Genomic DNA, 24149 nt, shown 5'->3' with positions numbered 1-24149 from the left:
AGTCCCGACATGCCGCGCGCCGGCGGACCCTCGAACCACCGCCAAGCCGGCGGTGCGCCGGTCGCCGGGACTCGTAGTCCGCGGCTCCGGGGCGGTGGGGGAGGCGCGAACAGCCGCGCGCTGCGGGACGAGCCGGCCCGGCGTCCGGTCAAGCACAGGGAGCCGCCGGCTGCCCGGGCCTCACCTCGACGATGCGGGCGCACTGGGTCCCCTTGCCGGCGCCGGGACCGCCGAGGACGAACACGACCTGCGGTCTCATGAGGCGGTGCGGGGAGAGGAAAAGCGGCCGGCCGGTCAGCAGCGGGAAGCTAAGGCCTAGGACGTACAGCAGCCGGCGGCCGCAGCGGCGAAGCATGCACCGTGGCTCGGTAGGACGCTGATGCAACTGACAGTGGCCGGGCAGGCGTTGGAGCGGGAGCAGGGAACGGAAAAGGGGGCGGGCCGAGCCGGCGCCAGCCGCGGTCCAGCCGCCGTGGCTGCCGAGGCATCCGCGCCGCGGCCGGAAGGGGCGGGCTTCCGCTGCTTGCTCGTTGGCCGCGCCCCTACGTCCCCCACGCGGGGCCGCGCTCGCGTCCTCCCCGCCCCTCTGCCGGCTCATTGATTCTTTCGGTCCGCGGGTCCTTTATCCTGAGCCTCCTGGTGTCGGGCCTGTGCTGGCGTCTGGGATGTGACCCAAGGGAGAGCAAAGCCCATTGTCCCTGCTCGCAAGTTTAAATTCCAGAGGCCAGGTAGCCGACCTGAACAAGTCAACACACGAATAAATAAATGCAAATAGCAATATCGGCTTTGAAGGAACCAAACGGAGGAATAACAAGAGATAAATGTAATTTGGGTAAGGTAGTCAGATCTCTGAAGAGGTGACATAGAAGCGAAGGCATAAGGATAGCAAAGAGCAAAACTAGGCAAAGACTGGGATAGAGTGTCCCACAAAGAGAGAAAAGGCGAGTGCAAAAAACCTAAAACTTTCAACTGTTAGAGCAATTGAAAGGCCAGTGAGATCAGAGCGGTGTGAAACGAAGGAGGAAATGAAAGGTGGGAGAGTTTGGCCGACGGCAGATCAGTCAGGCCCTTTGGTTAAGAAAAGGAGTTTGGATTATATTCTAATTGCAACGGCAAGCCCTTTTAACTATAACTCCATTTCCCTGCCCCTTGCATTAGGGAAAAACCTTGAGAACAAAAGGAGTCCAAGGAATGAGTCTTAGTGAACAGACCTTTAAAAGTTGGAGAGAGGAGGAGGAACCTGAGAAGGCAGAGCCAGAAAGGTAAGAGGAAAACCAGAAGAATGTGGTGTTCCAGCAAAGAGAGTGTTTGGGGTGGGATTGTGGTGGTGTATTAGTGAACACTGTTAAAAACAAATGAGTACAGATAAATTGGATTTGGCAGCAGGGAGACTTATGAACTCTACAGTTCTGCCCAAAGCAAATCATACAATATATCTAATTTGAATCCCGATTGAAAAAGAAGTGGATAGGAGATGAGTAAATGAAAACAATACTGAGAATAAGGGTCAAGGCAAAGTTCATTTAGGATGGGAGATAGGGGCCATGCTGTCTAATATGGTAGCCCCTAGCCACATGTGGCAATTTAAATTAATTACATTAAGAACAATTAAAAATTCAGTTCCTCAGTCACAATAACAACATTTCAAGAGCTCAATAGTCACATATGGCTAGTGGAAATTGTATTAGACACCACACATACAGAACCTTTCTGTCATCACAAAAAGGTCTGTTGGTCAATGCTGTACTCAAGCTTGTATTTAAGCCGCTAGGAATGATTTGACAGAAAGGAAGAAAGGTAACCCCTTGAGAAGAAAAATCAGATGGGCAGGTCCAAAGGGCACATGGAGGGCCTTAGATGACTTAAAAGGTCTTAGAGAGGAAGATGTTCATTTGTAACAGGAGTTACAAGAAGGGTAGAGTCGCAGGAAGGTTTGAAGGTAGGAAGCGTTCCTGTCTGATAACTTCTATTTTCTCAGTAAAGAAAGGGCAATATTACCTGAGGGGAAGGAGAAGGGACTAGGATATTTGAGGAGAGAGAAGGTATGAAGTAGACATCTTTGAGAGTGGAAAATATGTTTTTCTAAAGAAAACTAATCAGTAGGACTTCTGGGAAGTATTAAGAGCTCATCTGGTTTTTGAGACCATAGGTTTAAAATAATTGAAGATATTTGACTGTTCAGGTGCAGGCAGAGAGAAGGCAGACTGTTGAGTTCATCTGGGATTGGGGGTTTGCCAGGGAAGTACAACAGAGGGAGAGAAGACTAAGGGAGTGTTTGCAAGAGAATGTTTATGATGATGTATGCAGAATCAAAATCATACAGAAAAGCAAGTGGTGGCATGTGAGGTCTGATAGTGGGGATGTGGAGGGAAGCCAGGAAAGGGGCCAAGGTATTAGAAGTATTGATGTCAAAGAATGGTTGGGTTGGAGTACTTGAGCACATGAGAAGGCAGGCAGTACAGATGCTGATGGTCTGAGTGGGATATTTGGACTGAGGTATCAGAGATTGTGAGTTTCTGCTGATGCTGAGATCCAGGGTGAGTCCATGGGAGTGGAAGAGTGAAGCAGACGCACACCCTGTTATTAGAACTGAGAGGCAGGGGTGTTCAATTTATTATCCAAGTAAAAGTTTAAGTGAGATAATATTGGCGTGAAGAGAGAGACTACAAGAGAGAAACTAAGTTGTTGAGGGCAGAGTGCCAGGAAGGGGTATAAACAGGAGAGGATAGTGGTACAGCCTCCTGTCTGGCTACCACCACTCTCCTTTTCCCTGTACTACCCCTTTCCTCTTCCCTCACACAGTATTTTCAGCCTCTTCCCCATCTTTTGCCCCAACTCCTCCACTCTTTTTTTTTTAATTTATTTAATTTATTTTTGGCTGTGTTGGGTCTTCGTTGCTGTGCACAGGCTTTCTCTAGCTGCGGTGAGCGGGGGCTACTCATCGTTGTGGTGCGTCGGCTGCTCATTGCGGTGGCTTCTCTTGTTGTGGAGCGCAGGCTCTAGGCGTGCGGGCTTCAGCAATTGTGGCTCACGGGCTCTACGGCGCAGGCTCAGTAGCTGTGGCACACGGGCTTAGTTGCTCTGTGGCACGTGGGATCTTCCCAGACCAGGGCTCGAACCCATGTCCCCTGCATTGGCAGGCAGATTCTTAACCACTGTGCCACCAGGGAAGCCCTCCACTCTTTTTTATTTTACTTATTTCCATTCCCCTCCCCTTCTTTTCCCATTTCTAATTTCCTCCCCTTCTCCCCATCTACTTCTCTTTTCCTTTCTTCTCCCCACCCTCTTTCTTTGCCCCTCTAATCCCTTCTCCCTTCAGTTCCTGCTTTCTTCCTTTCCAAATTTCTACCTTTCCCTTCCCATCATGGAAGAAGGAGTAGAATATCTCTGATTATCATAGCTAGAGGAGTCTTATTATTAATAACTTATTATTCATTTAGCTTCAAAATTATCCCTTTTTTCCTTGTTTATGACACCTTTCATAGCTACTATCTTATCAATTTAGTGACATAGGTGTTACTATTATACTCATTTTGCAGATGAAACCAAAGCCAAAAGTTGTCTGAAGACAGCCAGCCAGTAAGCAGCAGGAGCTGGAATTCAGCTTGTTGTTGTTGCTATAGAGCTGGCATTATCTCGTTTAAAAAGCAGAGCACATCAAGGTTGAAAGGAACTGTAGAGTTCCTAAGTCCAAAGTCTTCATGTTACCAAAGGGTAACAGGTAAGAAAGTAAGTTCCTGATCCAAGATCTCTTCCCACTTAGTACAACAAATAATTAGGACTCAGGGAGGATTAATAGGCAGGGGCATCTGACTAAGAACAGGGAGACCTATGTTTAAGTCCCTATGCTACCAATAAATCGCTGTAACCTTAAGAAACTCCTGTGGACCTCGGAACTTCAGTTTTTCATCTTTCAACTAGGAAATGGAGAGAAGGGTAAAATGAAAGCCTTGGTGTAGATGACCTCAAACCATCCTACTGTGTTTAGTTTTTTGATGAGAAGAGGGACAGTTATACAATTGCTGCTACTATGCCTCTTGAGGGCTTGTCCTGGGTAGCTAGCATAGGGATCTGCAAATTTTTTCTGTAAAGAGCCAGATAATAAGTATTTTACGTTTTGTGGTCCATACCATCTCTGTTCAGCTACACAAGTTTGCCATTATAGTAAAAAGCAGCTTCAGACAATACATAAACAAATGAATGTGATAATGTTCCAAAAAACTTTTTTTATGGACACTGAAATTTGAATTTCATATAATTTGCACGTGTCTCAAAATGTCATTCTTTCTTTTATTTTTTTCATCCATTTAAAAATGCAAAAACCATTGTTAGCTTGTAAGTCTATACCAAAACAGGTGCCCACAGGCTATAGTTGCTGCCCCCTGGCCTAGCAGAATGCCTGGTGTTAGAAGTCCAATCCAAGCTCAGAGGAACGCTCCAAATCCTCCACCTACCAGGGAGGAGGACCTAGGACATGTCAGATGAAAGTAAGAATGACTGGTCATATTATAAAGAGGTAGTAGGAGTACAAAAAAAAGGGCCATATTGAAGCAAATTTGCTTCTTTTCCATTGTGCATGTTCTCTTAAGTGACTTTTCTGTACCTCTTATGGCATAATTGCCAGAGTTGAAAGATGTTAAGGGGATGGGGGTCTGTGGAAAAGGATCTAGGAAGCTATTCTTTGGCTTTTAGTGAAAGCCTTGTGCCCTTTTCACATGCGTTAGGAGAGAAACAAAAAGATAGTCTTTCTGGCTCCCATGATAGAGTCCACCAGTACTAATGATTCCACATAGGAGTCTGGGTTCAAAACTTCATTGTATACTTAGAACAATATGTAGTGACTTTTCTCTCTTTGACTCCCTGGAGAACTTGACTACAGTAGGCTAAGTCCTTAGTATCCTCCACCTTGCCCATCTCCTGCCAACCATGCTAGGCAACTGAGGAAAATACTAAAGAAGAAAGATATAAAAAAAAGTGAAACCTAGATACCCACATCCGCCAAGGGTTTTCCAGGAAGTTATTTCCAGGAAGAACAAGACTAGGCCAAAAGGACAGTTTATTATTTGTTGGCTCTTTGGGCCTATTCTGGTTATCTGTTCCTACGTAGCAAACCTTAGTGGACTACAACAACAAGGAATGCTTGGCGTGGGAACACCACCCCCAGCCCAAACGGCACACACATTTGGTGACCAGAAGTGTTCGGTTTGAGTGGTGCTGTGGGTAGAGAGAGGAGACACATGGGAGTGTTTTCCCAAGACACCTGTTTACCACACCAGGCAGTCCCATGGAGCCAAGCCAAGGTGGCTAGGATCCGTAAACGACACGGTGCTACTCTGATGCTTGAACATTTAACCCCTCTGCTTGTCTAGAGTGAAAGGTCTAACTCTTAGCACCTTGGTCCTCATTTGTCCCCAAAGAATTCATTTTGCCTTAGCCTTATATCAGTGCTCCTACTCCTTGGAGGTGGCAGAGAAGCAATGAGTTCCACCTAGATGCAAACAATCAGACCCTCAATAAGAAAATGTCTCAGTAAGAATATATTGAGTAAATGGCTGTCACCTGTAAATGGTAGAGGGCCATTTCCTACCTAAATCCATAGATTGAATCCATAGATTACATAAATTTGATTAATATCTATTGAATATCCACTATGTGCCAAGGATTTCACTTATATTACTTAGTTTTTGGATGATATTCAAACTTTTAAATAATCAGTACAATCAGAATATTTATAGAGATTTCTGTGCGGGGATTTGCTGTGCCAGGCATCAGTCCTCTAATTGTGGGGTCTTGAGGAGGTCCTAGGTGTCCCAGGAGAGGGGAAGAGGGCATTCAAAGTTCTCAGGGGAGAAGCTATATCCAACTCATATGGAAATAATTCACTTTTAACCACCAGCACAATCTCACCAGTTGTCTGTTGGCTAAACATCAAGCCTTGCCTTATGAAATGCTCGTAATGCTGTGAAGTTAGTACTGTCATTTTGCAGATTGAAAAAGAGAACCAGGAAGTGGAAGTACTTTGTTCAAGGCCACAGAGGCAGTAGATAGCAAAGTCAAACTCAAACTTAGCATGTATAGCTTCAAAATATGCATTCTTTCTATATATTACTGACCCTTTATGAGATAAAAAGTCCCATACTCACAAAATCCCTTCAAAGTAAGTTCTGTTACAGATGAGAAGACTGATCTCAGAAAGATGTATAACAAGAGCTATCCTCAAAACCCACTCCTACCCATATGAGTTTATTTATCAAGTACGTTAGGTCTTTGGGGCATATATTCAGTGTATGCATACTGTTCCCAGAGTATAGCTATGTTCCTAGTGAACTCTCAAAGTAGGGCCTTGTCACCATTTATGTCCTATTTATCATAATTGTCCTTTAGATATCTGTTCCCATACTTTAATTTTCCCACTCTTGACCACACCTGTTTGCTGGTATGTGCTGTTCATTTTTCAGGATTCAGCTCAGATTTTACTTCCTCCGGGAAGCTCTCTCTAAATTCCCAAGACTGGGTTAGGTGCCCCTCTTTTGTGTTTCTACACCCACTACCACCACCACCACCACCACACTCACTCCGTTCCTTGTTTACTTCTGGCCTAACACTGTGGCGTATTATGTATCTCCATACTAGATTTAGAGCTCCTTGAAGGAAGAGACTATGTCTGATTACTCTTTGTACAACATAACAATGTCTTACTGTTACAACGTGATTTTCTCTCTTAAGGGAACTCCAAGGTTCTTGGAAGATTCAGAATATATAATTTGGTTGCTGCCACTCAAGTTCTATCTACATTGGTCTTTGGCAACTACTTCCTTGTAATTCCAGGAATACTTTTCTTGAGTATACCTAGGAACTGGTTTCTAGGATCAGTCTGGGTGATGGAGCAAAGATAGGGCATGTGGGTGGCACAGGTGGGTGGGTGGCAGGCCATATGCTTTCCATTCGGGACTTCATAGCCATCTGTTATATTGTGATCTATTTCCTGGAGGGATGCTTAGCCCATTACACAGCCTGATGCTTAATGGAGGTTCTAAAATGAAGATTCACGTTATTCAGATTTGCACGGTTATTGCTGTATTGCTTTATCAAAGGAGCTTTTATCAAAGATTCTGAGAGCATTGGTTAAAAGAAACATGGTCTTTTAAAAGCTGATGTGCCAAATCTGGCAACAGACAATATGCCTACCCTCCTGGGAGTGACTGTCAGCTAAGCTCAGTCCATACTGCAGAATGGCAGCCTGACCAGTGAAGGGAGATTGTCTTTGGCAGGTCTTACAGTGTTTTTGCCTGTTAACTTTGCAAGCCTAGGTAGTTTGGTTATGCCTACAGTGTCTTTGTCTGCAAAATCAGGATGATGGTAAAAAAAATCAGTGTGGCCAATACTTACAGAGAATTTACCGATGTGTATTATTTGCTCATTCTAGTCTTTATTCCAAACAATCCAAGCTCTAAAAAATAAGTAAAATAGGGGCTTCCCTGGTGGTGCAGTGGTTGAGAGTCCGCCTGCCGATGCAGGGGACACGGGTTCGTGCCCCGGTCCGGGAAGATCCCACATGCCGCAGAGCGGCTAGCCCATGAGCCATGGCCACTGAGCCTGCGCCTCTGGAGCCTGTGCTCCGCAACGGGAGATGCCACAACAGTGAGAGGCCCGCGTACCGCAAAAAAAAAAAAAAAAAAAAAAAAAGTAAAATAAGTCGAAATGACTTGACACATAAATTGTTATTATTACCTCTCCCAAGAGGTTTGAGTCTCAAAGGAATTGTGCATAAATTAACAGATTAACAGTCCCCCTTAAAAATATGATGTTCCTTAAAAGCAAAGCTGTAGTTGTTTTGAAAAAGCAGCTGTCCAGCTTAGCTCAGAAGTGTAAATACAGAAACGGAAAGTTGGGTGTTTGGAGAAATTTAGTAAATAAGGGCAGAACCGGTAACTGATTCCAACTTCCCTGTTCCTGGTGAAAACAACAGCTCTTTAATTCCCACGACTAGCCTATTAGCAGGCACATCAGGGTTTATAACACTGAACATTTACCAGGTCTAATCATAAAGAGTATGTCACGTGGTCAGGGACTGAAAGGGAATAAGGAAAAATGAAAACAATTGATATGTTAGAATGTAGAATTTTGGATTAATTTTTCCCTTTACATTTTTTTCTTTGTAGCATTGTTTATGCGACAAATTCAAACATTTTTTAAAAAGTATGACATACTGAGAGGCCCGTGTACCGCAAAAAAAAAAAAAAGTATGACATACTGGAAATGGTTCTCTGTGAAGCAAATTAAAGTGCTTAGAAATTTGAAAAATAATACTGGTAGCTTTTCTCTGTAGGGGCCAATAGCCATAGCAATTCCATGGTGTCCTGAAATGACATAAATATATATAAGCAAGGATCAAAGAATAGCACAGTATATATTCAGTCTATTTAAACTGGCCTGTAATCTAACAATAATTCATATTTGCTTTGGATTATTACCCCCCATAAAATTGTGCCTTCCTTGTTCTTTGCTTGTCATGTCCTTCCAATTCCCTATGCCATCTAGCACAAAGCTTAATGTGTAGTAGATCCTTGGTAGAACATTTGTAGATTTTATTTCACTAAGCTTATTCTCTAATTTAACAAATCAATTCCCTTAATCTCTATGTATGTACAGCAATGTGTTGCTAATTTATTAACACTGTCAGTTGTCAGTATACCTGGACTAATAATATATGGGCAGCCTTTTAATTAACTTTCACACTTATTATGAATTGACTCTTTTATGATAATGTACAATATACAAATGAGGAAAATCAATCTTAGAGAGTTTAAATGGCAGAATTGGGGCCAGATGCCCAAAGCCAATGCTTGTTACATCATACCATATTTCAAAAAAAAATTTTAATACCTAAGGAGTAAGCCCTTTGGACTCCTCCACGTTGTCCTAAATATGAGGCTGAGTCATTCCAATCCAAAAATGAAGTCAGTAATTACTTTTCATTCAATTCAAAAAATATCTACTCTATCCATAGCATTTAATGTATATCCTGCTTAGAAGTCCAGTGGTAACAAAATGTTTAATTGAAGTCTTTTTGAGTTATTATTAAGCAAAAAAGAAGGCATTTATCTTATTTTATTTTTGTTGTTCAAAAAATTAGCATATACTTCAACTCTCCTCTTGCCCCCTCCTTTCTTTTTTTTTAAACAGAGTTTTTTTTTTAAGAACAGAACTAACAGGAAAATTGAGAATATAGTAGAGTCTCCTCATACCGCCCCCCGCCACCCACTTCCCCTATTATTAACATCTTATATTTAGTATGGTACATTGTTACAATTAACCATCCAATATTGGTCACTATTATTAAGATCCATAGTTTATTTACATTTTCTTAGTTTTTAACCCAGTCTTGTTTTTCTGTTCCATGATACCCCATTACATTTAGTTCTCTCTTTAGGCTCCTCTTAGCTAGTTTCTCAGACTCTCCTTGTTTTGATAACCTTTACAGTTTTGAGAAGTACAGTTCAGATACTTAATAGGATTCCCCACTGTTGGAATTTGTCTGATGTTTTTCTCAGGATAAGTCTGGATTTATAGATTATTGGAAGAAAGACCACAGAGGTAAAGTGCCATTTTCATCACAGCATATCAAGTATACATACTATTGGCCTTGATCACCTGGCTGAAATACTGATGGTCAGGTTTCTCCACTGTAAAGTTACTCTTTTCCCCACTCCTTTACATACTGTACACCTTGGAAAGATGTCAATATGCCCAGCCTACACCTAAGGAATAGAGAGTTGTGTGTTATGCTTGCCCCTTCCTTTTTGTCTAATTCATATCATCTTACATTTCTCTTTCAGATATTTTAAAGTAGTTCTTAAAAGAAAACATAAATCATGAGGGGCCCACACGAAGTTTTTTCTTTTACATCCTAAATTCACTCTGTAATCAAATTCTGTTGAGTTTACCTTCAAACTATACACAGAATCCAGCAACCTCTCACCACCTCCATTGCGGTTCAAACCATCAATCTCTCCCTTACGTTATTGCAGCAACCTTCTAACTGGTCTCCTTGCTTCTGCCTTTGCTCCCTACAGTTTATTCTCTATGTGGCAACCATAGTAATGCTTTTAAAACCTAAAATCAGATCTTGTCATTCTCCTACTTAAAATCTTCCATTGGCTTCCAATCTAACTGAAGAGTGCAGGTAAGTCCTTATAATGCCTTATTTGATCTGCCAACACCTCCTCCCTCTTCAGCTGTTGATATTCTTCTAACCCACTTTGCTCAGCACATACTGGCCTCCTGCCCTTCCTTGAAGATGCGAGGAAACTCTCACCCCAGGGCCTTTGCACTTAATGTAAAGCATGGCAGCCATCAAAGTGTGCCACCTGTATCTCTCTCTAGAAAGAACTTGACAATTAGCTGCGCAGAGTACACTTGGCTGACAGCTTCTTGTTATGGTCTTCTGGCTCTGCCTTAATTTTGTGCTTGCTCTTTATGGGAAGCTCCAGGCAATGACTGAGCACAGCAAGGGTTCTAGTCATTTCTGCCTAATGTGGGACTCCTCCAATGGGCAATCTTTGCTCCAGAGTTCCCCACTAGATCAGCCAACTTTGTCAGACGTGCATCACTGGCTAAGGCTCTTCCTATTCTCACACCAGAACTGAGGAACTCAACAGCATTTCTCTTAAAATGTGTGCCCTAGATTCTAGGAATTTTTCCAGGAAAGCAGAGAATGACACTCTATGGAGCATATATTTCTTGGCTAGTTTGATACATTTTTCAGGATAGTGTTTTCACTCTGTCAAAAGGGTGGATGCATATTCAGAACAAGACAGCCTACAAGTGCAGCGCAGACTTCAAGACACTCCCATATTGCTCAAGAAACTAACAAAAGTCTAGAGAAACGTAAGTGACATTTGACATTTTGAATCTGGACTCTGCACTAACTAGCTGTGTGATCCCTTGTTGAATAGGGATAGTAATACCTACATTGACTGTTAGGACAATCGAATACGATAATGGAGAAGGCTCAATTACCAACAATACTTGTGGAGATAACTATAAATCATCACACTAATACTAATACCATATGCTATATATATAATACCAATACTGTATATAATACCAATACCATACATCATACACAATACCATTTTTCGTTGTGGAGGTAAGTATAAATGGCTTATAAATTTGTCACGTTCTTTTCTGCCCAAACAGGAAGGAACTAAAATTTTTTTATGTTATTGAGAGGAGAGGACGATTCTTAGGAAAGAAACTGGAAGAAATCGAACTTCCCCTCTCTTTTTGTCCAATCAAGGGATTTGGTACGCTTCTAGTCGCCGAGCGAGGACCAAGGCAACGAGCACTTCCGGTTTCCTCTGCCATCCTCTCATGCGCCAGGCTGGGCTTCTCACTGCGCGTGCGCAAAGCTCGCCCCACCCCGGAACTTAACCGTTGACGAAATTGAAGTGTTTAAATCCTCCGGAACCTAATCCTGGAGCGCGGGTGGCGCCCACCTTTCTCCACGGGAGCTTGGGATTGGTCGGCCTGGGACCTGTGCGGGGCGCTGATTGGCTGGAGCGCCAGCGTGTCGCGGCGACCGTGCGTGACGCCTTCGGCACCGCCCTTGCTCCCTGACGGGTTGGGCTTCTGACCAGTCAGCAGGCGCGGCGCGGACTTCGGTTTCGCGAGCTTCTGTTTGCCGCCGTGGTTCCCGCGACCTCAACGTCCCAGAGGCGGGGCGGAGTCGGCGGAGGCGCTCTTTGGGGCCGACCTCTGTTCCGGCCCAACAAACAAACCTCGACTCGGCGGAGGTTGAGGTGAGTGGGGATATGTGCTTCGGTTTCCCTGAGGAGCGGCAGCAGGACGGGGGGAAGGAGGGTGGGCAACACTCAGGGCCCAGTGGAGGGTTCAGGCCTCCAGGAGCCTGGACTAATGAAGTGAAGGGAAGCTAGTAGGAGAAACAAGTTAAGCGGACCATGAATTCCTTGGGAATTGTTTGTACGTAGGTGTGTGAACGTGGTTTGGAATCGATAACGTGCCGTTTAAAGTTTTTACTGTGAAAGTTTCTTGACTAAAGCCCTGTGTGCTCGGACAGCTACGTAGTAAGGAATCAGTTAACGTTTGAAGTTCGTGGTCTACTGGAAGTAATGTATAAACAAAGCGTGAAAATGCTGTGTATGTGAACACAGGCGGTAGTAACACCACCATGGTGCCTAGGAAATGGTTTCACAGAGGAGTTGACATTCGGATTGGATTGTGAAGGATGATGGGGGTTTACCAGAGCTTTCCAAGTAAAGGGGACAGCCTGTGTGCAAAGATACTCGGGAACTGCAAGTAGTTCACTTTGATTGTGTTGTTGGAGGAGTGAATAGGGGTTAAGTTTGGAATAATAGGGTGGGGCCAGATTTTGAAGGTCCTTTATTCTGTACATAAAGAAGAGCCATCAACTCTTCAAGCAGAATAACTTGATCAGTAGAAATAACCCTTCTAGCAGCACTGTGGGGACATTTCAGTAAATCTGGTGATAGCTGATGAAGTCAGGAACTCAGGTAGCAGAAATGGAAAGACAGAATTTACATCGGGGAAGAGGGAGAAAGGAAGAGGTAAGGATGACTTGATGGTTTCTGTTATCCAAGGAGAATATGTTTTGCTAGGTATAGGTGTTATGTTTCTCTAGCTTTAATTGCTTGTGTGTTACTTTCAGAATAAACTGTCTCGTGTGTTTTTTTTAAATAAGGAGTAGGTCAACATTATCTTTTTACCCTAATGCATAAAGGAAGAGCAGACAAATATGGAGTTTTAAGACTCTTGTTTAATGAAGAAAAACGGCACTTTATTACTTCCTAGAGTTACAACTATCAATCTGAATATTGTTATCCATGACAACCAAGTAGCATAGAAGGACTTTAGAGTTTAAAACATGCATTGCCTGGAAGCTGTGTGAAGTCCAGATACCTCTAAAAGGGACTTTTTATCAACCTTACAAGGGCACTCTCAATAGGATTTTGTTCTTGTAAATATTTCCAGCTCCTGACTTTAACTAAAAAATTCTTCTAAAATGACTTTTGCACCAGCATGAATAACTCTCTCCTTCCTTATCTTGCTTTAAACAATTCATTTTTGCAGAATTGAAGTAGAATGTACAGGGCCTAAAGATTAACTCTAAGATTTAATAAAAAGACATAGCAAATAATGAACTGTAAAGAAAGGACTTTGAGGTTTGTATTTTGCTTAGATAATATCTAGATTTAGATATCCAGTGGGCAATTAGAAATATGGGCTTGAAACTCAAAAGAGAGGGAGAAGCCTAAAGTTTGGTATATCCAGATAGGTGTGGAAACAATTGAGAGTGGATGAGATTACCCAGAGAGGGTATGTGGAGCCAAAGAAACACCACTGACTTGGCACTGATACAAGTTAGTTTGTGGGTATGCAGCATTTGCCTCCCATCTCCACAAGATTGAAGATTCGTTGACTTTATTATAGACCTGATAAACATCTGGCCCAAATTGTTCCTATTTGCTTCTTTGTGGTTTTCTGGATATGAGGCTTTTGGTCAAAATCTCATGCCCAAAATATGACTGCCCTACCCAGCTCACTAAATTCATATAAGGATCTTGGGGCAGAATCTGTACTTTCCTTAATGAATAGATATATTGGTGGGTTTTGCTGCCTAGAATAAATATTAACATTAATTATACTGAATACTGTAAAGTATGAAAATGATCAGAATCCACAAGCACTTTATCTTATTAATTATGGATGAAGACACTTCACATAAGTAACCTAACTTTGTCTATTATTTTCTTAATATGTGGTTAAATCATGTTTCCTTTTGTTTTTCATTTTTGTCACTCATTAGTAATATTCTTTTTACTTCTTTAGGATCCTGAGCATGTGAAGTTGAGTAAATCATTCACCAACTATCATGGAGCCTACGTATCCTCTCACAGGGACCCAGATGAATACCAGGTATAGAAATATTTTTACAAAATGTTTTCTTTCACAGCTGCTCATATAACTTGGGTTGGAATAGAGGGGAAAAAATAATCTTTAGAACCAGGAAAATCTGGGTCTGTATCCCAGCTCTACCACTTATTAGGTAGGTGACCGTGATCAAGTTATTTAACTCCTCTAAGCCTCAGTTTCCTCATCTGTAAATTGGGGACAGTAATCTCTAACAGAAGATAATTGTGAGGCGTTAAATAAGATTACTAAACTAAAGGATCTGGGACATAGTAGGCACTCAGTAAATATTAGTCTCATTTCCTCCTTCCCTTATTTTAGTTTCACAGAGGGTCTTTTTATTGATGAAATAGTACCTGAACTTTTTTTTTTTTTTTTTTTTTGCGGTACGCAGGCCTCTCACTGCTATGGCCTCTCCCGTTGTGGAGCACAGGCTCCGGACACGCAGGCTCAGCGGCCATGGCTCACGGGCCTAGCCGCTCCGCGGCATGTGGGATCTTCCCGGACCGGGGCACGAACCCATGTCCCCGTCATCGGCAGGCGGACTCTCAACCACTGCCCCACCAGGGAAGCCCCGTACCTGAACTTTTGAGGCTAATGATCACATACATATTTATTTACATCCTAGACAAATGGGAAAGTGGTTGAGTTCCTTCTTCTAAACCCTAATTCCTTGATGGGAAAAATTTCACATTGTATGTATCAAGTTTCCTACATTTCCCTAAGCCTTTGCCCACTCAAGTGGTGTAGGAAGGAGGAGCTTGCTGTCAGCTGTCTCCTGATTTTCTCAATCTGTCACTACTGTGAGAACCAGGCAAATTGGCTTGTGTTATTTGGCTCTTTGGATCATTTATTGTTCTTTTTTCCCCCAGAGAAGAACAATTAATGCTGACGTGTGAATTTTTTTCTTCTAAACTGAATTGCATCCATGAGTTACCTTTATTTTCTGTATTATTTTTCTTTGTGCCAGATGTTCTTGATGAAGACAATGGGAAACATGACCCAAAGAGACTGTCATATTCCTTTTGCTTAATTTTGGCCCTTCTGTTCTGTCCTGTTGCTACCTCTTATTCTTTGAAAATTTGTCAACCTCTGTTCTTCTCTTTAATTTTGTTATTGGGTCAAGTCCATTCCTTACATTCTAGGGAAGATAATATACTCGTGTGATTTAAACTGATTATTCCTGGTATATTCAACTCTAGTTTTTTAATTCATTTATTGAACTCTGGTTTTCAGTAATCTATGGGCTTTAGGGCAGCAGTTTTGAATTATTTTTGGTTACAGACCCCTTTGAATATCTGATAGCCATTAATCTCATTCCCTATAAGGAAAAATACTTTTATACATACATGCAACATTTTGCACCCAATTTCAGGGCGTTTGTGTCTCTCTTGCCTCTGAAGTCTACCTGTGTACCTTAGATTAAGAAAAAGACTAATAACAGCATTTATTGAACTCTTGCTCTGCCAGGTTTTGTGCTAAGCATTTTGCATACATTATTTTTATTTAATCCTCACAACAAACCCATGAGGAGTAGGTACTATTATTATCCCCCTCTTTTTTTAAAAAAATGAGGAAACTAGCATAGAGAGATGAACCAACCCAAAGTTATATAGTTGGTAAATGGTATAGCCGATACTTAAACCTGAAATGATTTCTACTCTGTACTGCAAGGAAGTAAACCTGAAGTAGTGTAGGTTGGGCTTTAAAGGTACAATGGAGGGGCCTCCCTGGTGGCGCAGTGGTTGAGAGTCCGCCTGCCGATGCAGGGGATGCGGGTTCGTGCCCCGGTCTGGGAGGATCCCATGTGCCGCGGAGCGGCTGGGCCCGTGAGCCATGGCCGCTGGGCCTGCGCGTCCGGAGCCTGTGCTCCGCAACGGGAGAGGCCACAACAGTGAGAGGCCCACATACCGCAAAAAGAAAAAAAAAAAAAAAAAAAAAAGGTACAATGGACTACTTAGAGCAAAAAGAAATAGCTAACATTGAGCACTTAAAATAAGCCAGGAATGCATTTTACATATATTGACTCATATTCAGTATAACTCTACCAGGAGATACCGATGTTATTCTGTTTAACAGCTGAGGAAACTGAGGCACGGAGACATTAAATAACTTGATCAAGGTCACACAGCCAGCAAATTTTGAAGCCAGGTTTCAGACCTAAGCAGTTGATTTCCAGGCTTTGTTTTTAACCCTTATATCATGCTGCCTCTCACCAACTGGTAAATAATAAATATATTAGATATAGAGACATAGATAACTTGACAGTTGGTCACTTACTACCTTTGTGACCTTGAACAAATTTCTTAATTTCAGACTGTGTCCTCATTTCAAAAAAGGGAGATTAAAAATCCTTATAGGGCTTCCCTGGTGGCGCAGTGGTTGAGAGTCCACCTGCCAATGCAGGGTACATGGGCTCGTGCCCCGATCCGGGAAGATCCCACACGCCGCGGAGCGCCTGGGCCCGTGAGCCATGGCCGCTGAGCCTGCGCGTCCGGAGCCTGTGCTCCGCAACGGGAGAGGCCACAGCAGTGAGAGGCCTGCGTACCACAAAAAAAAAAAAAATCCTTATAGATATTATGAGCTCAAATCAAAGATTTGAAAGCAAATAGCTAAGAATGTGGTGGATAAAGCACTACCCCATTCAGTTTCTACTAGTATAAGCTTTGAAATCAGCCACACTTAGATTCAAATTCCAGCTCTGCTACTTAGTTACAGTTTGTTATCTATAAAATGGACAATAAAGTGTTTCTGGAACAGTTTTAGTGAGAAATATTGTATATGTAAAGTGCCCAGTAGGATGCCTGGTACATAGTAGGTGATCAGTAAATGGGCTAATATATATATATTTTTTACTGCAATTGACTTTTTTTTCCCCAATATTTATTTATTTATTTATTTGGCTGTGCTGGGTCTTAGTTGCGGCACGCGGGATCCTCTGCTGCAGTGCATGGGCTTCTCTCTAGTTGTGGCCCGAGTGCTCATTAGTTGAGGGCATGGGAGCTTAGCTGCCCCGAGGCATGTGGGATCTTAGTTCCCCAACCCAGAGATCCGAACCTGCATCCCCTGCATCGGAAGGCGGATTCTTAACCACTGGACCACTAGGAGAGTCCCTGGGGCTAATATTTCAGTTGAGAAGTTTTATCAGATGAAACATGAAAGTAAGATCTAGAGCAAGATATTCTTAGTGCATGATATGATAAATATTTTTTCAGTTCAACTATTTCATAATCTACTACCATGCAAATGCACTTTTGTAGGTAGCTCACTGTCAGAGCTTTCTTGCTTTAATTACATGTGATTAAAAACCTGTGATGATATCCTATATGATTTAACATTGAAGCCTTGCTTTACATTGCTTGCGGGATCTTTGTGGAGGAATTATTAATGATGTCCTTTTGATGCTTCACTAATTAAATTTATGTGTGGGACTTCCCTGTCCATCCAGTGGTTGAGACTCCACGCTTACACTGCAGGGGGCACAGGTTCGATCCCTGGTGCCTGATGCCACGTGGCGCTGCCAAAAAAACCCAAAAAAACCACAGAACAATAACATAAAAAACTTGGGCCCAAGATACCAAATTCGAAAACCCTGAAAAGTTTTTGTGCTTTTCATAATATTTTAAGTGTTATCTAGAAATCATCTAGAAATCAGTTCAGAAGTATGGATATTAATTTTAAATTTAAATGTAAATTCATGGTTTATATTCATTTTTCAGTTACTTAAAGAAGATTTTATAGAATTGATATTTCCAGTTCTTTTTAAAAAGACTCGCGTGTATATAAATATATATATGGATAGGATAAAAAGGACAGAAAGTCATACCTAAATTTTGAGTGCTTATTCTCTTGATTAGTAGAGTTACAAGCGATTTTTCTTTCCTTTTTACTTTTTAAAAATATTTTTCAAGTCTTCTAAAATTACAAAAGTAATCTGAAAACCCTATCATTTACAGTTAAACTGTTTCTTGTAAAACTTCTACTGTTTTTCATTGTGCTTTGATTTTTAAAAAAAATTTTTTTTAAGGTTTTCTTCAAGCAGGATGGTGCCTTTCTATTTCCCTCCATCAAAATGTGCACTTTGGAACCCAATGCCAATTGGAGATTATATCTACTTACATCTCAATTACCACAGGTATAAAACATTTCTCTTTCCAAATCAAACCAGTTTAAACAGGAGTCAAAAGAATATGTAAGGCAATGATTACAGTGACCCACTTTTTTTTTAAAACTTTTCTATTCAGGAGCTCCCCTCATAAAAAGTATTCTTTCTGCTGCTTCTTAAATCTGTTCCTTGTGCTTTTGAGAAGTAATCTTAATTTCACAGTTAAAATATTCTGCAAATCTAAAGTTCTAAGTATTATAGGAATTCAAAAGAGACAAAATATAATAAAAACTGAGTTTTTCGTCATGCTTCCACATGGTGTCTTTGAAGAACACTGAGAAGATTGATTTTGAGTTGAATAGACCATATTAGAAGGAGCATAAAATATTTTGGTTATGGCCAGGATCGTGAAAGAAAGACATAGAAACTTAGTCTTCAAGTAATAGAAAATAGAGATCCACTGAGATTTTATATATAAGAGAGTTACTTGCTAAAAGCAGAGTTCTAAGAAGGATGGATCATAGTGGGGAGACCCTAGAGTCAGCCTAATGCGAGATGGTTTTCTGTAATCCAAGGAACGTAGATTTACTCTGTAGTGGTTTAAGGTGGTGTAACTGGAGTCAGACTTCCTGGAGAGTCAAATCCTGATTTTACTCTTTCTTATTTAAGTGACCTCAGTAAAGTAACCAAGGATCAGTTTCCTTATTTATAAAATGGGGATAAGACGCTTGTTTCGTAGTACTTTTGTAAGGATTAAATGAGACAGGCTGTAAAGCAGCAGTTGGCACAGTGCCTGGACATAGGAGGTAGTCAATAAATGCTAGCTCTTATAAGGGTTTAGAGCAGTGTAGCAGTGTTGAGACCAAGAGGAAAGAATGAAACAAGGTGTTTTGAAGAAATGTATAGCATTTGATGATCAGCTGAATAGAGGAACTAAAGGAAAATTATTAAAAAAGTATTTAAGGGCCTCCCTCATGGTGCAGTGGTTAAGAATCCGCCTGCCAATGCAGGGGACACAGGTTCAAGCCCTGGTCCGGGAAGATCCCACGTGCCACAGAACAACTACGCCCATGCGCCACAACTACTGAGCCTGCGCTCTAGAGCCTGCAAGCCACAACTACTGAGACTTCGTGCCACAACTACTAAGCCTGCGTGCCTAGAGCCCGTGCTCCGCAACAAGAGAAGCCACCGCAACGAGAAGCCCGTGCTCCTCAACGAAGAGTAGCCCCCACTCACCACAGCTAGAGAAAGCCTGCGTGCAGCAACGAAGACCCAATACAGCCAAAAATAAATAAAAAAAAAAAAAAGTATTTAAGTTCTCAGAGAAGGGTGGTATCATTGACAAAAACAGAGAGTATCTTGTGGAAGTTTAAATATTTGTCAGACTTGTTTATTCTTTTCTACATGTCTGTTAACCTATATTTTCTATTGCCATCTTTCTCTGCTGCATTTTGAGTAATTTCTTTTGTTCTTCAGCTCTTCTAATTTTCTCTTTAGCTGTGCTTAGTTGCCATCTAATCTGTTCATTTAGGCTTTTAAATGTGGGAGTATGCTATATATGTGAAAGATTATTTATAATACATACACACAGTTTATAGAATAATAAATTTGTCTGGTCTTTTTTCATAGTATCTTGTTCCTTACTCATATTCTAGAGTCCCTTTTATATTTCTTTAAACATGTGAATTGTATTTATATTCTGTGTTCAGTAATGCTAGTATCTGAAGTCCATAGATCATATGTAAACAAATGGATGTGACTATTTCAATCAAACTTTGTTTACAAAAACAGGAGGCCTCATAGGTTCTTGATCCTAAAATTCATAAAACTAAGACTTTTATGAATGCCTGGAGAACAACTATAACTTCAGTGTCTGCTTATTGCAATTCTGCTTTCCAGGTAGCCCTCCTTACCCGCTGCCTTTGACCCTAGGATTTCCCAACAGTGATCTTTCTGTACATTTTAAAAGATGTGTATTATATTTTAGAAAACATTTCATGGCAGGAAGGTTTTTTAGGCTGTCAGATCCACCACATTCGTAAAAGACTTTTGTTATTTTTCAGAAATCCAAAGCTTGTGGTAACTGAAAAGACCATCCGACTTGCTTGGCGTCATGCTAAGCAGAATAAAGAAGACTTGCCATGCTTTTTACTTGGTTCTCTCACAGTAGATGACGGTAATATACTTTGAAAAATTATTTTTATAAGTATAATAGATTTTATGTTTACTGTTTCAGTCAATTACTGTAATGAACTTTGGCTAATTTTCTTTACTGTATACCAATGTTATGAAGATGAGTAAAAGTTGACACTACTCATCATAGACTTTACAGTTTGGTCAGGTGGATAAATATATATGTAAGTCATTTTTTTTAAATGAAAGTTTAGTGTACTCTTAGTATGAACAAAATGCTTTCCTATAATCTACGCTTGCTTGATTAATTTCACATTTCATAATTGGCGTGCTATATAATAACTGCAATTTTTGTTCTTCAGATGAAGAAAGTGTGACATTGACAATAGATCGTTTTGATCCTGGTCGAGAGGTACCTGAATGCTTAGAAAGAACCCCTACTGCTTCTCTTCCTGGGGACTTTGTGATCCCATGCAAAATTCATACTCAAGGACTTTGTTCAAGAGAAATAATAGTGCACAATGCAGATGACTTCAATTCAGCTTTTAAGGTGAAATTTGTTGATAATGTGATTATTCCGTATTCAACACAAGAATCAAACTATGTGTACTGTGTTATATTTTAATAAACCCATATTTAATAGGTATTCATTTAATTTCTGACTAAATGATGTTGACCTAAAATGCAATTAGGTATGGTTTCTGAGGACAGAAATCCTAGGTAGGTAATATGGGTAGCATTCCAGAAGAGGAAGCAACATGACCAAGATAAGAAAGTGCAAGATGTGCTCAGGGTAACATTGAGGGTGGAGATTTTTGCTGGATTTGTGGGCAGTCAGACTTGAGTATTAGTTTGTTTAGATCATAGAGAGCCTTGTCTGCCAGGCTACGGAATTTGAACTTTATCTAATGGGCCATGTTTTTCATTGAAAATTTCTGAAAAGAGGAAATACTGTTAAATCAGGGATGGTTAATGTGATAGAGAGGGCTGACTGAAGTCAGAATAGTTAGGCCATTGCAGTAGTCAGGTGTGTATTAGATGGGGGGTGTATTAGCCTATAGCAGAGTGGTGGCAGTGAGACCAGAAGGGGCACAGTCTGCATGAGCAACTACAGGGGAAGAACTAACTTGACAATTTGGAGTAATAGAAAAGAATCGGAGAGGAATGGACCTTAGATTCGCTGAGACTGAGTCAAAGTTAATTTATGTCCATTTTTACCCACGTAATAAATATTTATTGAAAGCGACATTCTCCAGTAAGAGTTTAAAATGCTGCTGGGACATATAGGTTGGAAATATGTGATGGAGCTTGGTATATAAATCTTTTTTGCTTTAACATAATTATTCATGTAACCTTTTGGTCACATGGAAGAAATAAGAGAATTGAAATGTTGCAAATCAGAAATTGTTTAATTTTGTTAATGTAAGATATATGAAACAAAACCTTCAGAGATAAGGACAAATTTCAAAGCTTTAAAATAATTGTATAATATTGATTCCTCAGGCTCTGCAGCATCATGTGTGTAGCAAAGATTCCTTGGATTGTGGTAAACTGCTTTCCCTAAGAGCTCATATCACTTCCAGGGAGAGTTTGGACACTGTGGATTTTGACTTGGATTGGGCAGCAGTAACTCTAGCAAATACCTTTAAATGCACACCTGTGAAGCCCATCCCCATTATTCCAACAGCTCTGGCAAGAAACTTGGGCAGTAATCTGAATATTTCTCAAGTTCAAGGTACCTATAAATATGGGTAAGTAAAAGACCTATTCATCCAAAATTTTAAATATTCGTCACATTAGTATATTTTCATGTTATTCACATAATATGAAATAATTGTTTGGTCAGTTTACATGCCTGAGATCTGTGGCAGCTAGATAAATAACCAAGGAAGGTGAAAAAATTGTTAATTTTTGCTGAATATGGTTTTCTGATAATGAGCCTAATGGAGGCTGGAGAATTATTTATAATATGCAGGGGTTTTAAAATAATTTATTTATTTATTTATTTATTTATTTATTTATTTATTGGCTGTGTTGGGTCTTCATTGCTGTGCACAGGCTTTCTCTAGTTGTGGTGAGCAGGGGCTACTCCTCGTTGCGGTACGCGGGCTTCTCATTGTCGTGGCTCCTCGTTGCGGAGCATGGGCTCTAGGCACGCAGGCTTCAGTAGTTGTGGCACGTGGGCTCAGTAGTTGTGGCTTGCAGGCTCTAGAGCTCAGGCTTAGTAGTTGTGGTGCACGGGCTTAGTTGCTCTGCGGCATGTGGGATCTTCTCGGGCCAGAGCTCGAACCCGTGCCCCTTTCATTGGTGGGCAGATTCTTAACCACTGCGCCACCAGAGAAGCCCTATAATATGCAGTTTTACTTGTGAATAATGAGCACTGCAGATAATGGAGATTATTAAATTATAATGTATGATACTCTTGCTTACCAAATTGTCAACCACTTGAGGGTGGAGTTTCCTCACATAGCTGAAGCAGCATCCTCTCTAGCTTCCTATTAACACTCTTAGTTTCTTAGGAAATGTAAGCCAAATTGCTTGCTTTCTGATCCTCAGCAGGGCTGCTTCCCTGAATCCTCATCCACTTTCTTTATCCATTGTCTACTGAGCTAAGTCAGACAATGTAAGCACCAACTGCTTTAAAGTCTAAGCAATTCACTTCTGGCTTCCTTTCCCACTGACTCCACCCTAGTTCCTGTTAGGTCTCTAGAGCTGGAAATGTTTGGCAAGGTAAACTCAACTTAAGGTCTTGTCTACCAAAAATGCCTCTTCAAAAGAGGATAAGAAAAAGGATTTTCTTTTCAGAGGGTCCCTGGAACAGCAAGAAAGTTCCCACATGCTGATCAGAGCACCTTTCTGGTTGGGGTGGCACAAAAGCAAAAGCGTTGCTATATTCCAAAATCATGGAATGGTCAACGGTGATAGTGATTAAAAAGTGTTTGAATTAAATTGAACATTTAATTCTCTTGGAGTAATAAAATACTTCTCAATTGGTACATAGAAATTTGTGTTAAAATTAACCAAAAAATTAATTTATTTTCCTTAGTACCTGTGTCATCTAGTGAAGCATGAATTTACCTTTCTTTGAATTATTCCTTTGTGACCCCTTGGCATGCCAGTAGTAACCCAGGATGTTCAATATTCTATCTAATCACCTATTCCTCTTGCCCCTTTCTACCTAGAATTATTTAATTTATGACGTTTGCCTTTTTCTTTGACCACATTCACTTGTTTACCCTAATATTTATTAGGATCCATTGTGGAATAGTATTGTGTTATACACTGGCATTAAATAGATAAAAAAACCATACTTACTGTCCACTAAGTATATTATCACGTAAACACGATGTGGATAAACGTAATAGGGTTTTATATATAGTGCAGGGAAAGCAGGAAGGTGTGTCCAAATTGTCTGGGAAAATCATGGAAAGCCTAAGCTGGTTTATCAGGTTGTCAAGGCAGAAGAGCTCTCAAAGCAGGTGTAAGTGTCATTGTTGATACATAAATCTCGTGCCAACTCAGGCTTAATCATCTTGTCACATGGCTTGATAAATTCATCATCTTTGTGTTTTAGGGTGATTATAGCAATAAAATGTATACTCAGTGATACTATTAAGACTTTATATCACAAATGGCATTGTTTTTACTTTTGTGTTTTAAAGCCATAATAGTAAACTCTTGACAGTTGTACTGTACTTATCATATTCTTAAAACTTATTGTCAGTAATAAGCATATTATATTAATGAAGTATAAATGTAGTATAATGTCCTTTTAGGGAAAAGTGAGCTTTGGGGTTCTATCATGATGGTTGCAAAATTCTTTGATAGCAGTTGGAGGAGTATAGTACATGGCAGATTGAATATCCCTCACCTACTTCAGCCTCCTTCAGTGAGAAGTCACATCTGTTGCAATCTTGTCAAGTCACCTGCATGCTTGAATACTTCCAGCAACAGGAAA

The 24149-nt window shown here is 40.9% G+C and overlaps 2 protein-coding genes across 5 annotated transcripts in view; one reads left to right on the top strand and one right to left on the bottom strand.

Moving 5' to 3' along the window:
• Positions 1-506, bottom strand: part of CMPK1 (cytidine/uridine monophosphate kinase 1) — a 35189-nt gene extending 34683 nt beyond the window's left edge. Inside the window, exon 1 of the mRNA XM_060089773.1 lies at positions 185-506. Coding sequence (XP_059945756.1) covers positions 185-355 — 171 coding nt within the window. The 5' untranslated portion in view covers positions 356-506. The remainder of the gene's footprint in view (positions 1-184) is intronic.
• Positions 507-1158: 652 nt separating this feature from the next.
• The window catches only part of STIL (STIL centriolar assembly protein), a 65309-nt gene continuing 42318 nt past the window's right edge, over positions 1159-24149 (top strand). For 3 of the 4 annotated variants that reach the window (XM_060089770.1, XM_060089769.1, XM_060089768.1), the window contains exons 1-7: positions 1159-1262; positions 11303-11804; positions 13873-13959; positions 17981-18088; positions 20122-20234; positions 20554-20741; positions 21695-21942. In XM_060089770.1, the coding sequence (XP_059945753.1) occupies positions 13916-13959; positions 17981-18088; positions 20122-20234; positions 20554-20741; positions 21695-21942 (701 nt within the window). In that variant the 5' untranslated portion in view covers positions 1159-1262; positions 11303-11804; positions 13873-13915. The remainder of the gene's footprint in view (positions 1263-11302; positions 11805-13872; positions 13960-17980; positions 18089-20121; positions 20235-20553; positions 20742-21694; positions 21943-24149) is intronic. The other variant, XM_060089771.1, reaches the window with a different exon arrangement.

The sequence above is a fragment of the Mesoplodon densirostris genome, chromosome 2 (genome assembly GCF_025265405.1).
Source record: "Mesoplodon densirostris isolate mMesDen1 chromosome 2, mMesDen1 primary haplotype, whole genome shotgun sequence".
In the NCBI taxonomy this organism is placed as follows: Eukaryota; Metazoa; Chordata; class Mammalia; order Artiodactyla; family Ziphiidae; genus Mesoplodon; species Mesoplodon densirostris.
This window is presented reverse-complemented; position numbering and strand designations above follow the sequence as displayed.